The 17066-nt window shown below is 32.9% G+C and overlaps 1 protein-coding gene across 1 annotated transcript; it reads left to right on the plus strand.

The window, feature by feature from the left end:
• Positions 1 to 15332: 15332 nt before the first annotated feature.
• LOC113735417 (uncharacterized) lies at positions 15333 to 16829 on the plus strand. The gene is made up of 3 exons (XM_027262428.2): positions 15333 to 15553; positions 15806 to 15935; positions 16034 to 16829. The coding sequence occupies exons 1-3, from the start codon at positions 15397 to 15399 to the stop codon at positions 16539 to 16541; spliced, it is 795 nt and encodes a 264-aa protein (XP_027118229.1). The 5' UTR covers positions 15333 to 15396; the 3' UTR covers positions 16542 to 16829.
• The last annotated feature ends 237 nt before the right edge of the window (positions 16830 to 17066 follow it).

Genomic DNA, 17066 nt, shown 5'->3' on the forward strand with positions numbered 1-17066 from the left:
ATTTTTGCCTTTTCATCTCGAAACAAAACTTTGGGTTGAGTGGTGTGATTTTGGTCATGATTGGTGTTTCATGTCATAAATTATAGGAAAAATACCGGTTTTCATCCCCAGACTTTAGGCACAAGACACATTTCGTCCCTCATCTTTTGGGCATGATACATTTGGTGTCTGAATTAACAATTTTTGACCAAATGTCATCCTCAGACGGCAATTTAACCAACCTTTAACGGACCGTTAAGTAAATGTGGCTAACTGAAGCAAAATCAGGTGGAAAATGATCTTCACTTCCTCTGCAAATTTCCAAGACTAAGCTCCTACTGCAAATTTCTCCGAGAGTAAACCCCCTCTTCCAATTATAAATATATAATACATATAAATATTACTTATACTAATATTTTATATAATTATAATGTATATTAGATATTAAATTTAATCATTATATAACCTTATATTCATAATAATAAATATAATTATAATTATATAATTTATTGATATTATATACACATTATATTATAAGGGATAATTTCATAAACCTCCCCTAAATTAGCTTATGGAAAAATGGGAAAATGGATAATTTATAGAGAAAAGCCATAAAGAACTGGTGTTTTATTGGAGAACTGGTTTATTTTTATTTTATTCGATAAATAAATTTGTTTATGAAAAAATGGGTACTCTGTTCTTATAATAGAGGAAAGCCATAAAGAGCTGAAGTTTTATTGGAAAACGAGTTTATTTTTATTTTATTCGATAAAAAATTTATTTATGAAAAAATGGATACTCTGTTCTTATAATGGAGGAAAGCCCTAAAGAGCTAGTCTTTTATGGGAAAGCGATACTTTACAAAAAGTGACCGCGATTTGGTTTATGAAATTATCCAAAAAAACAATTTAGAATGAATTTGTTTATTTAATGAAATCATTATTTTATATATATTTATATAATGCATTATATAATTATACTAATATATTTTATGAGTATAAAGTATATTATATATTAATTATAATTTTTTGTATATATAAGTATATTTATCATAATAAATATAAAGATAATTATATAATATATTATTACTATATACACATATATATTAAAATATATGCACATATAATATATATTTATAAATATATATATAAATATATTATTAGGGTATATACCCTAATAACTATAATATATTTAGTGTAATAACTATAATAACTATACCCTAATAACTCTAATATATTTAGGGTAATAACTATAATATATTTATATATATATATATTTATAAATGTATATTATATGTGCATATATTTATAATATATATGTGTATATAGTAATAATATATTATATAATTATATTTATATTTATTATTATAAATATACTAATATATACTAAAAATTATAATTAATATATAATATACTTTATAATCATATAATATATTAGTATAATTAATATTTATATATATAATATAGTTATAATTATATATTTTATAATAATATTAGCATAATTATATAATGTATTATATAAATATATATAATAATTATTTAATTAAATAAACAAATTCATTCTAATTTTTTTTGGATAATTTCATAAACCAAATCGCGGTCACTTTCTATAAAGTATCACTTTCTATAAAAGACTAACTCTTTAGGGTTTTCCTCCATTATAAGAACAGAGTACCCATTTTTCCATAAATAAATTTATTTATCGAATAAAATAAAAATAAACTCGTTTTCCAATAAAACTTCAGCTCTTTATGACTTTCCTCTATTATAAGAACAGAGTACCCATTTTTTCATAAACAAATTTATTTATCGGATAAAATAAAAATAAACCAGTTCTCCAATAAAACACCAGTTCTTTATGGCTTTTCTCCATAAATTATCCATTTTCCCATTTTTCCATAAGCTAATTTAGGGGAGGTTTCTGAAATTATCCCTTATAATATATATGTGTATATAATATTAATAAATTAGATAATTATAATTATATTTATTATTATGAATATAAGTTTATATAATGATTAGATTTAATATCTAATATACATTATAATTATATAAAATATTAGTATAAGTAATATTTATATGTATTATATAATTATAATTATATATTTATAATTGGAAGAGGGGGTTTACTCTCAGAGAAATTTGCAGTAGGAGCTTAGTCTCGGAAATTTGCAGAGGAAGTTGTTGAAGTGAAAGAAAAAGGGAAAGTGAAGACAACGTCATTTTTCACCTAATTTTGCTTCAGATAGCCACATTTACTTAACGGTCCGTTAAAGGTTGGCTAAATTGCTGTCTGAGGATGACATTTGGTCAAAAATTGTTAATTCAGACACCAAATGTGTCATGCCCGAAAGATGAGGGACGAAATGTGTCTTGTGCCCAAAGTTTGGGGATGAAAACCGGTATTTTCCCTAAATTATAATCCAACAATTTCTTGCAATTAGCGTTTAAACTAGTTATTTATACCACAGAACGCTTTAATCCACAATGTTATTGAAGTCTTTCAACATACTACGTACAAATCTGTTCAAAGAGCAGGTGAAGAACTAGTTGCTATATATTATCTTAGCCTTTCCATGTTGACCCATGACCAGCTCTTTGGGTTTTTTTTTGTAATCAGTTCCAAAAGGAATCTGATGGCAGGAAGGCTTCCCAGTAGAACAGACAATGAGATAATCAGAACACCCATCTTAGTAGTAAACTCAAAAGCTGGACCAAACCACCCGCAAGAAATTATTTTACTATCTTAATCCCTGATTAATTAACAGCAAAATTAAAAGCAACAAGGTTCTTTTAAATAGGATCAAGCTGGAAGATGCGTGGAAAGGCTCAAGTACAATTGAAAAGATAACCAAATTAAGGATCCTAATCTCTTGAAATTGTAAATTGGCTCAAAAAATGATTGTTGTTGAATTTGGCTAAAAAATGATGCTCTTGTTGTCCCATCTGGTTTAGAAGATAAGTACGGACGTGTACAAGCTAAACATTCGATGAATGGAATTGAAGCAAAGGACAAAACAAATTGAGTGATTCCCTATCCAAATAGTTAACATGGCAGATTGAATTATTTATTTCTCTTTTTTTTTTTTTTTTATCGTAAGAACCCGAATTGTGCACGTAACTGTAAAAATTATATAACATTTTACAAATTGATAATCACAGGATTTGTCCTTTTGAATGTTGATTGGCTCTGGCATGGATGAAGATCTAGAAGTACTTGTACGATTGATGCACGAGGGCAAGTGTGCTTGTTGGGATTGATTCCAAATGCTTAGTGGATTCCAATCAAGTAGCTATGCAACTTAATTTATTATTTATTTATTTATTTATTCTATAATTATGTAGCTAGGCAATGTATCTATCAAGATTTTAGCAAAGGTTAATTTGGTCTACGATTCTGAGACAGTATTAGATATGTATGGATCTAGTTATTGGGACTGTTTCTAGTCTTTTTCCTAGGTTTGATACTGTAAACTAAAAACCAAAATAGACCTTTTTTTCTACCGTTTTTCCTAGTTATGATGGAAAATAGCATATGTCAGGACGGCAGTTACTATGGCTAACATGCACCTAGAGCAAATCCCATTGGTAACATGTCTAGTGGCCATTTTTCTGCAAATGTGAGCTCCCTGATCTCCATTTTCTTCATTTTTCGCTGATTTTCTCTATGCAATTCGTCATTGATCAAGATTTTGGTGGTCATGTCACACAAGATATTGTGGTCTACGGCTCTAAGACAGTATTAGATATGTATGGATCTAGTTATTGGGACTGTTTCTAGTGTTTTTCCTAGGCTTGATACTGTAAACTAAAAACCAAAATAGACCTTTTTTTCTACCGTTTTTCCTAGTTATGATGGAAAATAGCATATGTCAGGACGCAGTTACTATGGCTAACATGCACCTAGAGCAAATCCCATTGGTAACATGTCTGGCGGCCATTTTTCCGCAAATGTGAGTTTCCTGAACTCCATTTTCTTCATTTTTCGCTGATTTTCTCTATGCAATTCGTCACTGATCAAGATTTTGCTGGTCATGTCACACAAGATATTGTGGTCTATGACTCTAAGAGAGTATTAGATATGTATGGATCTAGTTATTGGGACTGTTTCTAGTGTTTTTCCTAGGCTTGATATTGTAGACTTTTTCTTTTACCAACTACGATAGAAATTGGCATTGAAATTGCGAGGAGAGCATTTACTATGGCCAACATGCTACGAGACAAAATCCCATTTCTTGATTTTTTGACTTGGCAAAAGAATATCTAGATACCATGCCTACTTAGGTTTTTAGCTGCCAAACTTGAAATTGCATAATCATGACAGAGCAAATACCCTAAGCAAATTGGTGAGTTTTATTGGTTATCTCCATGAAAAGATTGCTGCTGAATTTAGCTCAGAGGAAATGAAAGCGTGGAGGTCTTGTTTTGGGCAAGTTACAGGCTAAACATTTGATGAATGGAATTCATGTAAAGATCAATGCTGAAAATAGGTTAGATTGACTGGTTCAGAATGTACCAAAGCCTTTTTGTAATTGAGTAAGTTCATATGTAAATTCTTAACATGAGAGATTGATGTTTTTTTAGTATTTTGAAACACTAAAAAAGCACGAATTATGCACGCAATTCTGATAAATTATATGGGCATTTTACCATTCAAATATATTCTTAGACTTGATCCTTTTGAGTAATCCTTTGACCTCATTTGCTACCATTTGTATTTAGTTCTAAAGTTAGGAAGATGAGTTTTTATGGTGGGGTCTGGATCAAACTGCACGCAACAGGTTCACCACAGAAGACCAATCAATTGTGTCGCTTGAGAAGAACAGAACAAGAATGTTTGGGAATGAAGTCACTGATTTGATCAGTACTATTCCTTCTCGGAAATTGAAAGTTAAAAGTTTATTAATTCTTGATTTGGAAATTATGCAACTCCGGACTGACTTGATGAATTAAATAATCTCCCTAATGCATATAGAAAACCATAGATGGGCATTTTCTTTTTATAGAGTGAGGTGCCTAATGCATATAGAACAATCTCCCTAACGAAGTAAATTATACAGAGTAGTAGGGTGTCTGATTCGACTTTTAAACTCTCTTATTTTCTTGTTTTTCTCGTAAATCTTGGAGTTTTCCTTGAATTCAAAAAAAAAAAAATTACTGTGCTTTGTGTAGTAAAAATGGCTAATAAAGATGATGATAATATGTTTCTGAATTTCCGGTTTCACAATCTCAATTTAACAATATACTTTAACGAAAAAAAAAATAGAACAACTAAAGAGGAAGCCAACTTTATGACAGCAAGAAACTTTTGGATCACGTACATTTGTTATTTGGATGACACAAGTGTTATTCCCCTCGGTTTAAGTAAAAGCTAACAAACCTTTAGAATTCTTGATTTATACAGAGAAGGTTTATGAGGCATTTGTACACAATAACTTTAGACTTTTTGATTTAGTAGTCATTTTACACGTAAGTGTAAGTTGTCAAAGAATGGTCACAAAATTCTGCCTTAGCTTCTTTTTGTTAGTTTCTTTTTGCCTTTTCTCCTTTTTCAGCCTTCATTTCTCTGAGTGCCAATACCAATTTCCCAACTCATAACTTGTTAAACATTTTCTTCAAAATACGTGGATATATTTACAGGTGTGATGTCCCTAATTTTGATTGTGACACGCAAAGTCTACCTCAAAAGAATTCAATTAGCAAAGTGGTTGGAGCTTGGAAGGCTTCTAATGGAGTTGCCCAAGAAATAATTCATTGGAAGAAGAAATATTTCTTTTTCTCCTAGGAAAAAAATATATTTATAGATTGTTTCTTTCTTTCTCCATCCACTGTTGACACATTGGGAAAACGGATTCTGCACGCAATTGAATTTCAGGAAAGGTGATTCGAACAAATACACACTGATCCACATGCATGCATATGCTTTATATACAACTTCTACTTTAATCTAATGAAAGATAAGTTAAAAGATAAGTTAGAGGGGAAAGAAAGAAATGTGAACTGATTTGTTCTCAAAGAAGAACTTGATACTTTGAAAGACAGCTAATTTGACTATTTGAACATCATGGAGAGGGTTTTAGCATGCAATTACTTTTATGTCTTGCGAATTGTTGGCTATTTCTTTTTTCTTCCTTAATCTATTCATTTTTTTTTTCTTCTGAGATATTATTGATATACAGAAACAGTATATATAGAAGAAGTTGCAGCAACTATTAATTTAATTTAGGGTACTGTACTCATGATCTTAATTCAGTTACGTCTTCACACATCATCTAATGATTTAGAACTATTAAGTTGGAAGTCAGAGGAAGAAAATGCGTACTTATTTGTCACAAAAGATCAAATCACAAAAACATGAATGGAAATGTTGGGAGCTTCTCCTTTAATTAGCTGCTACTGCTTTTATCGGAAGAGTAAGTGTTCATTGATTTCACTGTATTATACTAAAACATTATTACATGCCAAGAATATTCACTTTTCAAGAGCGAATATATCTAAAATTTATGAATAACATTGGAATTAGATCGAGAGATTGATTTACACTATTTGTAATCGTTATATATATATATATATTTTCTTTTTTATAGTTGATAGGCTCATCCGTAACTCTCAAAGTTACAGTACATGTAATCTTGATATTTTCTTTTTTCGCAATTAATTAGTAGGCTACAACCGAGAAATAAGGATCAATATCACCAGATTGTCATTGCTAAATATTACCATAGCCTTTTCTACTGTAATTAATTAGTTCCGAAAGGAATCCATACCTCAAGCACCATTCTCGTTTAATAACTTTAGGTAAAACAGGCTGAAATACATCTAATTAAAGATCAAAACTGCTTTATTCTCTAATCAAATTCGTAATCATAAGCATCCACCGCCTGTGGATTCTAAGCTTATAAAATTTGTAAAAAACAAGCTGATGTAGTGAAAAAGCAAAAGGTTATAGCATTTCGGAATAATTACTGTAATTGATCTTTGTGGTGATTAAGTACAATTATACTAGCACTTGTTGGTGGATTCTGATTTGCGTTGATGATGGCTATATATGCCTACCCAAGGAATTTGGGCATTAAAGAAAGAATAGCGTGCTTTTCTCTCGAGGCAGAAAATACATTTGATTTGCTTTTATCGTTTAAATCATAATGGCCTTGTTCTAATCAATGTTTTTAAACCCGGACCGGAGAGTGAATCAGAAAATCTTCCGGTTCACATTTCGACCAGTTCAATCGGTTCAACTCCGATTAGTTCAAAGATTTAATAATTTTTTTATTCATTTTGGTATTAAAAATTTTGAATAAAACTAAAATATTTATTTTAAAAAATAAATACTTAATAAAAACCGGCTGAACCTCCCAATTTTTACCGGTTTTGACCGATTCAATTAATTCTTTGAGTTTTTAATTGAATCGGACCGGAGACATGGTCGATTCACGGTTCAATTGATCGGTCCGGTCCGATTTTCAAAACATTGGTTCTAATCACCAGGAATTTGAAAGATAAAAGATATTCTCGAGAGCAAAGACTTGGGTAGACATGGTCTATGGCCGTAACCGTAAATTGAGTGGCTCAAAATTTATCACACCACTTTACCAATTCAAGTATTAAATGCACAATAAAAATGTACTAGATTTAGTAGACTAGGTCTATCCAAGTTTTTGCCATTCAAAATATCCTTAGACCTCTCTAATCTCCACTATCACTTATTCTTGATTCAAATCTTATAGGGCAATAGTGCAGTGCCCTTACAAATTTTTTCTAATACTAATGAAGCCTAACCTTCTTTTTCATTTTTCTTTTCTTTTCTTTTTTGTCTGTAATAATTCTTGGATAACAATTTGTGTATTTGTTGTATTATAGAACTACAATCCAGAGGATAAAATGGAGAGGGGAAGGGAGGACTAGGGATGGCAACGGGGCGGGGTTGGGGCGGGGGACCCCTCCCCCGTCCCCCGCCCCGTTGCCTATTATTTCCCCCCGCCCCGCCCCGCCCCCGCCCCGCCTTGCCCCGCTACCCCCGCGGGGGCACCTGCGGGGGTTAATAAAATTTTATTATAATTAAATTTTAATAAATAATCAAGTACTAAAATATCAACACATCACCAAATTATTATTCATTGTAATTTTCCAATTGAAACTCATAAAAACAATCAAACAGAAGTTATTTGAATACAATCCAATATGATGAAATAAATATAACTAAAATAGTCAAATTTTCACTTTTAGTACAAATGCAATCACTAATTCATCATTGTGTTTGTGCTTTTTTTTGAGAAAAAAGTGTTATTCTATTAAGTGTAATTAGAAATTTAGTATAAATGTATTAGTAAATTTAGTATAACTAATTAATAAATTCTATTAGTAGACATGTATAATTATTCATATAATTGATAATATCAATTATATTACATAAACTAATATACATTATATAATACATCTAACTAATAATATCATTATCATAAGTTTATAACTAATTAAGTTACATATAATATATAGTCATTTATATATATATATATATATATATTTTTTGCGGGTGGCGGGGCGGGGGATGGGGCGGGGGAATACTCCCCCGCCCCCCGCCCCGTTTCTAAGCGGGGGGAAAAAATTCCCCCCCGTCCCCGCCCCACCCCCCGCCCCAACCCCCGCCCCATGAGCCCCCCGCGGGGCGGGCACCCGCCCCCATTGCCATCCCTAGGGAGGACATTGAGGAAGTTGACCACGTTGACTTAGTCAACTCTTGTCGTGATCAAACTAGAGGGCCTAGAAACCAGAAGGGGTCAAAGTAAAAGATCGCTGCACTTAGCTTTCATCCTAAACACAATTAAAATCTCACACGAACTGCAAATTAACAAGAAAAAAAAGAAAGGAATTATTAATTAATTAATAATCATGTACCTAATTAGGAGGTGCATTGCTGCAGGACTCATTTTGTGCTGTTCTGCTACCAAAGGATTTGGTCAAAGTACAGTTAAGACATGAGCTAAGATTTAGTAGTGCAAGACAACCCGACCGGCCTGCTAAGTTAATGACAATAACATCATTAAAGTGCATGCCATAGAGGATCACATCTTCTAATCTTCGACTTTAATCGGATTAAGACGGGAGTACGAGGAGGTTCTTCACTTATCCTATTAGCTTAAGATTGTGCTCTTGATTTTCTTCTCATAGATTTATTTTAGTGCACGAACTTTTTGTTATTGTTCTTTACAGAACACCTTTAGGCCGTATATATTTTTTTCGTTTGGAAAGAAGAGCATGTAAATGTGGTGTGTGTGTCTATATATATATATATATATTTTAAGAGAGATTCTGAATCTTATAAGGAGAAGGGAATAAAAGAGAGTTTAAAGAGAAGTGTTTGGATTAGCTGTTTTTTGGGGTGTTTTTGAAAAATTTTACTGTAGCAAAGTTTTTAGAGTATATTTTGGGATATTTTTAGAAAATATTTAGGAATATTTAAGAGTAGTAGATTTTTTAAAATATATTTTGGGATATTTTTTGAATATTAAAAAAAGTTAGACTATTTTTTAGAGTATCTTGTAGAGCACTTTTTAAAATTTTTTATAGTATTTGAAAAACTAGTTTTTAAAAAACTGAAGGATCCAAACTAGTTTGATCTATATTGTTTTTAAAAAATAATTTTTGGTTTGTGATATTGTTTTATGGCTCACAAGTAATGTTGGCATAATTAACCTAAATTTTCTAATAGGTATTATTTCCTATTTCTATAGTCTAGTCAAATTTTAGCAGTTTACTCGTTTAAGGTATAGATTTATTATTTGGCAGCTTTTTGTCTTAGTAATTTCTTGATTACCAAGTCATGTTGACAATATATAGGGTGTTTAAATATTGCTTTCAATTGAAAAGAGTGAGAGAAAAAAATTAGAGAGAGTCGTAATAGTTGTAAAGGTAATTCTGCTTAGAGTTTATGTCAATCTCAATATAAGATATGTAATTTATAAAACTCTTCTTCTCTCACATAATTTTATATGTCAAATATCTTGTTCTGCATGTTTTTTGTGCCTACAAGTAACCCTATCTTCATTCATCAAATTAAAATTGTTTTAAGAATTCAATGAGTGTAAGTTAACTCAGTGGGCTCTGATTTCAGCAATTACAACTTGAGCTACATAGTTCAAATATCTTGTGCTCATTCCTATTACGCCTTTAACTAAGAGTAAACGTTACCGTGAAGAAGGTCTTTGTTTGTCCCCAAAAAGAAAAAAAATTGTGTCAAAGAACATTCCATCATAACTTTCAAACAATCATTTCAACCTCAAACAACTGTCAAATGGTTTATCTCCATTAAAAGAGTAGTAGTGAAATCTTTTTGAAGACCTAAAACATTTGACATTTGACCTTTGAAGCTGTTGTTGACGATAAATAATAGTCTTGCACGTTTAATTTTTTTTTTTTTAAATTGTAAAGCAAATCACTTTATCAATAATTCTCCACTTTCCACCAGGTACGGTTGGCCGTGTTTCCGTAGTCATTCCACACACAAATATTGGAAGGTAAGGTCAAAGCAGGAATAAATTTACTTTGAATCGGTTCTTAATTGGATGACTCGAAATGTTAATCACGTTGCCAAGGCATAATGTTGTGAGTTCTAGTCCTAGATATTAATCGAAATACCTAATTAATTTTACCTTTTAATCATCATCATTATGTGCTTAATTTTTTACCTGCCTTGATGGTTACAACCAAAAAGCTCAAGAAAATGGAGTTTCAGTCAATGGAACAATTCGGTCCAAATTCATCTGGGTTTAATTGTTAAGCACTGAAAAGATTAACTCGTGAGACCAATAGAGGGTTTGGTTCCATTTTTTTTTTTTACCTACCTAAAAGCTAAAGTGTTTTGGAGACAAATTTTCAAAAGAGTCATCCATTGGCAGCAGCATGCTTAGCCACAATTTGCAAGTCTAATTTATTGTTTCATACTTGTATTCAATGCCACTCGTGAGGTCAAGAAAAACTATCTATTGCAGTAATAGGACTCTAGGGGACAGGATGGGGTTGATTTTGATTGTTTTGTTAACCTAATCTCCATTTTGCTTTAAGATGGGATTCTGATTACGTGCACAATCAATTGTGGTGTCTTGTATTAGATTATCCAATGACGATGCAAAAATTGGTTTTGATATGATCAGATCATAGTACTAATGCTTGTGTACTTGGTTTTTGTGTGACCATTTACTCCACTTTTACTCTTGCGTGCTCATGATTCATACTCCAAAAATTCCAAAATTCCGATTAGAAAAGTTTTTATACCATTGTACAAATGTAAAAAGCATGGGCTGTACATATATCTAGAACTGAGGATAATTTTCTACTTCTAAAGATTGATTTAGCTCAAATCCAAAAAAAAAAAAAAATCATTTTTCTCATTGTTTTATGATATGGGTGTCTCTTTCTCTTCATGATCAAGAAAGCCAAGTGCCAGCAATGGAAATTCTTTTCCACGATGTACTGTATTTTTGGGATGTTCTGTACCTATTAGACAATCTTGTTCTTCCCACGAATTTTGTGTTTTTCTTTTCCTCTTTTTTTTTCTGGGATTTCAACAATACATATGGCAAATCTAGAGATCCTAAATAGATTATTTCATCCGTCAAGTAGCCTTCTCAATCCGTTTATACACATCTTAGACTAATCTAATTCCTGAAGAACATGGATTATCGAGAATACGGCTGAGGAGCAGTTGAATCTAAATTGTTCTATTTAGCAGTTTCGTCTTACTAACTTCATCCAAGGAATGATTTACGTCATGAAATATGGTGATTTCATCCATTCAATAAGCTAGATATCTTTTCTTGCCTGGTTTTTCAAGACTATGCTAATGCAATCTGGGATTTTTTCCATGCATGTTCCCAGAAAACAACAATTTCTAGTCACGAAAACATCTCAGAAAAATGTCTATCATTTCCACACCGGCCTATGTTTTGTAGCATCCTGGCATTCGTGTAATTGTTGAATATTTTTCACCTATGCTTTTTTAATGCATGAAAAGTGAAAGCCAAACCTACCTCTAGCAGACTCTCCCGGCCCCTTGCAGCTGGTGGACGGCAATATAATATTCTATGCATTTTTCCCTCTCCTCCTGTTTACCATTTTCTTGGGGGTTCCATTTAGGCTATAGCCGTTTTGGATATGGTTTGCTGCACCAAATCAAGGTGCATATTGGTTAACAAGTGGTGAGTAGTTCGGCTATTTTAACACAAACATGAAACTCATTATCAAGGGGAGAAAAGCATGAAAAAAGATTAGATCGTGCTGCAATTAAATAACTACTAAGATAATATGGCAAATCTATATCTTGTTCAGTGCTGGTCGTAAAGCGCTGTGGCTATCTATGACCAAGGGTCTTTTTTTTTTTTCTTGAGGGCAAACTTGAACTTTTAGAACAAGTCTTATTCAGTTTGTTGGATGTTTTTCATCTCAAATTAATAACTGTTGCATCCTACCAATTCCGTCAAATTTTGTCCATAATTACTTCCATTAATTTATGAACCACATCTAAAATAGTATCTACCTCAGGGGTATCTTTGTCAGATTGATCTGTCTAAATATCCACTTCTCATTGATGTGCTCCGTTTTTAGGGGAAACAAAAAAATTTGGTATTTGGTGAGGCAAAACAATGACAGTGCCTCTCTGCATATAATTAAATCAAAATAAGAAAAAGTCCAAAGTTAACGTTTGTAACAGATGAAATTCACAAAATGGGATAGAGAATAAGGCACTTACAAAAGTTGGATGACTAATTTGAGACCAAAAGAATTCAATCACCAAAGTTAGATGATCAGTTTGACACTGAAAAAAATTCAATCACCAAAACTGAACTTTTGCAAAAGTTTAGTGACTATTGTGAAAGTTTCGAGTGGCAGCCAGAGTCACAAGTCACTTATATGAGTTAATGTCCAATGTAGTCCTTATATCAATAACAGAATTTGAACATATACGCTTTACTTTACTGAGGGAGCGATTTGCCCTAATCAATTGAGCCAACTGAATGCAATCCGATTATAGGGACATGATGCCTTTTTTTGTTTCTTGGGGGTAGGGGGGAGGGGTTCAAGCACACGAGCATCAAAAACTTAATTTCATGCAAGTTAATTATCCATTTTTTTAAACATCCTAAAATCTACACCATAAATAATAAGAATGGATCTGCAAATCCAACGACCAAGGTGACATAGAACAAGGAAAATGAAAAGCTAAAATGCTTCTAGAAGAATGATGGCATGTCCCAACATTCCCTTAAGCTTAAGAAAAACAAAAGTGATTATGCTCTACGTAGTTGTTTAAGATAGCCCGTCTCTCTCCGCAATCTCCAAGCTCTTATCCAAATCACCTCAGAAATGACAGCCAGAGTGGGTTAAAATATAAATTATGCAAAAGATCTGAGAATAAAACCGCTTAACAAAACGTAAAGTTCCTTCGGCTTTTAATAGAACTCCCAACTTTTTAGACAAGAAGTGAAACCATTAACTTATTCTTCAACGCGCTTTGCTACTGAAAAGTAGTGTTTTTGCATGTCATCCTTTTCGATCTTACCGTACAGCAGAGGATTTGCTGTGATGCCTTTATTAAAAATATCATTAACTGGATTCAATTATATCTTGCGCCGAATAATGAACATAAAAAGCTAAACACTCTGTACTTAATTATAGTTAATTAAAAGGGTAGAGTGAAGAAAAAATGATCACTTTATTGAATAATTTTTTGTTTAGCTTTATTAAACATACTTTTGTTATTAAAAAGTTCAAGTCCGGTGGCAATTTTAAGGACAGTGTTACTGTATCGCCGTCTAATAGTTCTAATATAATTGTTAGAGATGCGACATGTCAATTACTATAAATTTGAGGGTGTAAAATGTAATTAGCAAAACTATAACTATATGTTAGGAATCCAATAATGATATTTTTGACCTATGAATGAACAGTTCAGCGTGAAGATCTAATTGATTTATAAAACCAAAAAAAAAATGCAGTTCTAATTGATTTGTAGGGGCTATAATCAGCTGCTTTAGATTTTGCAATCAGAGCCTTTATTAGCGTTGAGAATTAGACAAAGCCAATAGGATTTTATAAAAAAACTTCATTGGAGAATTTATCAACTCATGGTCTTATACACATGGTGAAATTCACAAATTTCATGCATTAAAATATTTACACCACAAACTTTAAGAATTATACTTATTGTGGTTCTAAAATAGGGGGATGTGAATTTACAATGGAGGGTCATTGATTTAGACATTCCCTCTTGCCATTGATCATAACTAGTTTTTATCTCACTTTATTTTTTTTTTAAAGGAAGTTTTACACACTTCATAAACTCCATTGTTCGTCTAGGCTTTTCTCTTTATTTTTTTTTTTTGAAAAAAAATTTTTGTAGAGATTTTTTGTGTGTGTAATTTTCATTACTCACCAAAGCACTTCCCCCAAAATCATCACACAAGCACCACCTGTTCCCTTTGTGACGTCCTAGGACAATAGTTACTCGACTATCTTATGTGCTAAAAGCCTAAAATGGCATCCAACAAAGTTAAAAAAATCGAGATATGATGGTGATTTTCATGCATCTATCTCCTTAAGAAGTAAGCAAATCGCACACTTGTTTCGCATCCATTGAGACTCCAGTAACTTTCAAGCTTAAAGAATTATCCACCCACGTATTTTTTAATTTTATTAGGATTAGAAACACAATGCTTTGTGGCTGGCTTTCCTTGTGTCTAAATCTATAAGGCCTAGGCAACACGTGGCCATTGATTTTGCCAATTTGAGTACATCCTTTAAGAATATTTAACATCAACAAATATACTCCTCTGATTTTCTTGAAATGCAATCTTGTCACCAAATAGATTGGCAAGTTTTAGACCACCCCTTGTCAAACAAATTCCCAATTACCCTAATCAAATTTGATCAACGATTTTTATTAATCAGAGTGCTATTGGCACTCGTTTTTATTTTTTTCCCCCTTTCTTTCACAAGAAAATAAGGAATAAGGGTGACTTCGGAGTGAAAACAAGGATTTTACAGTCACCTGGCTAATCTTCTTGACCTGGGCTTTGGAACAGTGCTATTGACACGTTACCAGAGCACGTTTAAAGACTAAACTTGGAAACATCATAATGCTCATCAAACAGGAATGGATGAGGGCAGTTTGGTAACTTTAGCTGATAAAATTGGCATGACAGAGATCATCTTTGGCTTACTCACTCGAGGACGGAGGGATAGTAGTGATGATTTGAAAAGGACATGATGACTGACTGATGGGATGAATCATAGTTCAAAGTGCAGATATATATATATATATATGTGTGTAACGAACACTAGCACATTGTGTCACAGAATTTTGAGGACAAACTGAACACCTAATACAGCTACTAAACAAGAGCCTTTTTAGCTTTTGCTTTTCATGTCTTGGGAAGTGATGGCAGCAGAACAATTGGCTTGGGGTGTGATGGAGGAAGGGTGGAGAAAGGGTCCTTGGACTGCTGAAGAAGACAGATTACTCATTGAATATGTCAAGTTGCATGGTGAAGGCAGATGGAACTCTGTGGCTAGACTTGCAGGTAACTAATATACTAAGCAACTTGCCTGCTTACTAATTCTATTAGTATTGTGTACTTCACCGACTTTTCACCAACTAGAATCTTGTAACCTGCTGTCTTTTTGGCATTTTTAATGCATGTCAAATCCCACTTGGGTAAAGCTAGAATTCTTCATTCTTGGTATTTTATTTTGCATGCATATACATGGGAGTGTTGCGATTGGAAGAGCACTGCTTATGACCAGATGATGGTTGATTTTGGTGTTCTGTTCAGGATTGAAAAGAAATGGGAAAAGCTGTAGATTGAGGTGGGTGAATTACTTGAGGCCAGATCTCAAGAGGGGCCAAATAACCCCTCATGAAGAAAAAGTAATTCTAGAGCTCCATGCTAGGTGGGGAAACAGGTGAGGATTTGGATATAACAAGCTTTTGAAATGAAATTTCATAAGAAGATTGTCTAGGATAAGCAGCTGATTTTGTGGGCTATCCTTGACAAATATAGGTGGTCGACAATTGCTAGAAGCCTGCCAGGAAGAACAGACAATGAAATCAAGAACTACTGGAGGACTCATTTCAAGAAAAAGGCAAAAGTCTCGTCTGATAACTCAGAAAAATCAAAAGCACGCCTTCTGAGAAGGCAACAATTTCAGCAGCAACAGCTGCTGCAGCAGCAACAGCAGCAGCAACAACAAACTCAAGTATTTGACATGAGGAGGCTTATGTCGTTACTGGATGAAAATGAGAACAGAGTGCCAACTCTGCCTCAGATGAAACAAGATGCATCAGCAGCAGCAACTCCTATCTTTCCCAATACAATTGATGATCATCATCAAGTCTTCCTCTACTCAGTGTTCAACAATTCCGCAGCTCTGCCAGAAGCAACAAATCATGATCAGGACATTAACTGGGATGGTTTATGGAACATGGATGAATTCAGTGGCAACATATATTACTCGAATTCGGCAAACAGAGCTACCCTGCGTACATCTGCAGCCACCCCTTATTACTGATACACTCAGCCTTAGAACTTTCCTGCCTTAAAATTTTCCTGCCTTATATTTCCCAGTGCTTTGTTCCTAGTTTGTCATTGTGAACCAAAGAAGGTTCTCAGGTAAGGAGATCATAAGAGTTTCTTGGTTTTATGGAAACTTTTACGTTTTCATTGATGCAGTCTAGTATGGCATTTGGTAATATGTCCACGAGCTGGAACTTCGAGCTGCTTAATCAGCTGTATCTCATGAGTCATGACTGTAAAATTAGTCTCGCTATTGAAGAAATTTTGCATAAGTTTCAATTAAGTGACTGTCTAAGAGCCAAAGCTAAGACTGCAACCTATGTATGCAATTGAAGTACAATTGCTTCTTTTAACTCTTGTTTCTTTAAAAATTGGCAAAAAAAAAAATAAATCGAAACAGCCACTAAATTATTCAAATCAATATAATTTGAACCACCGAATTATTTTGTGTTCCAAAGCACTGGCAACTTTGAAAGCTAATACATCAGTGGTAATTCTGTCAAAAAATGATGAGATGATG

The sequence above is a fragment of the Coffea arabica genome, chromosome 3c (genome assembly GCF_036785885.1).
Source record: "Coffea arabica cultivar ET-39 chromosome 3c, Coffea Arabica ET-39 HiFi, whole genome shotgun sequence".
NCBI classification, from domain to species: Eukaryota; Viridiplantae; Streptophyta; class Magnoliopsida; order Gentianales; family Rubiaceae; genus Coffea; species Coffea arabica.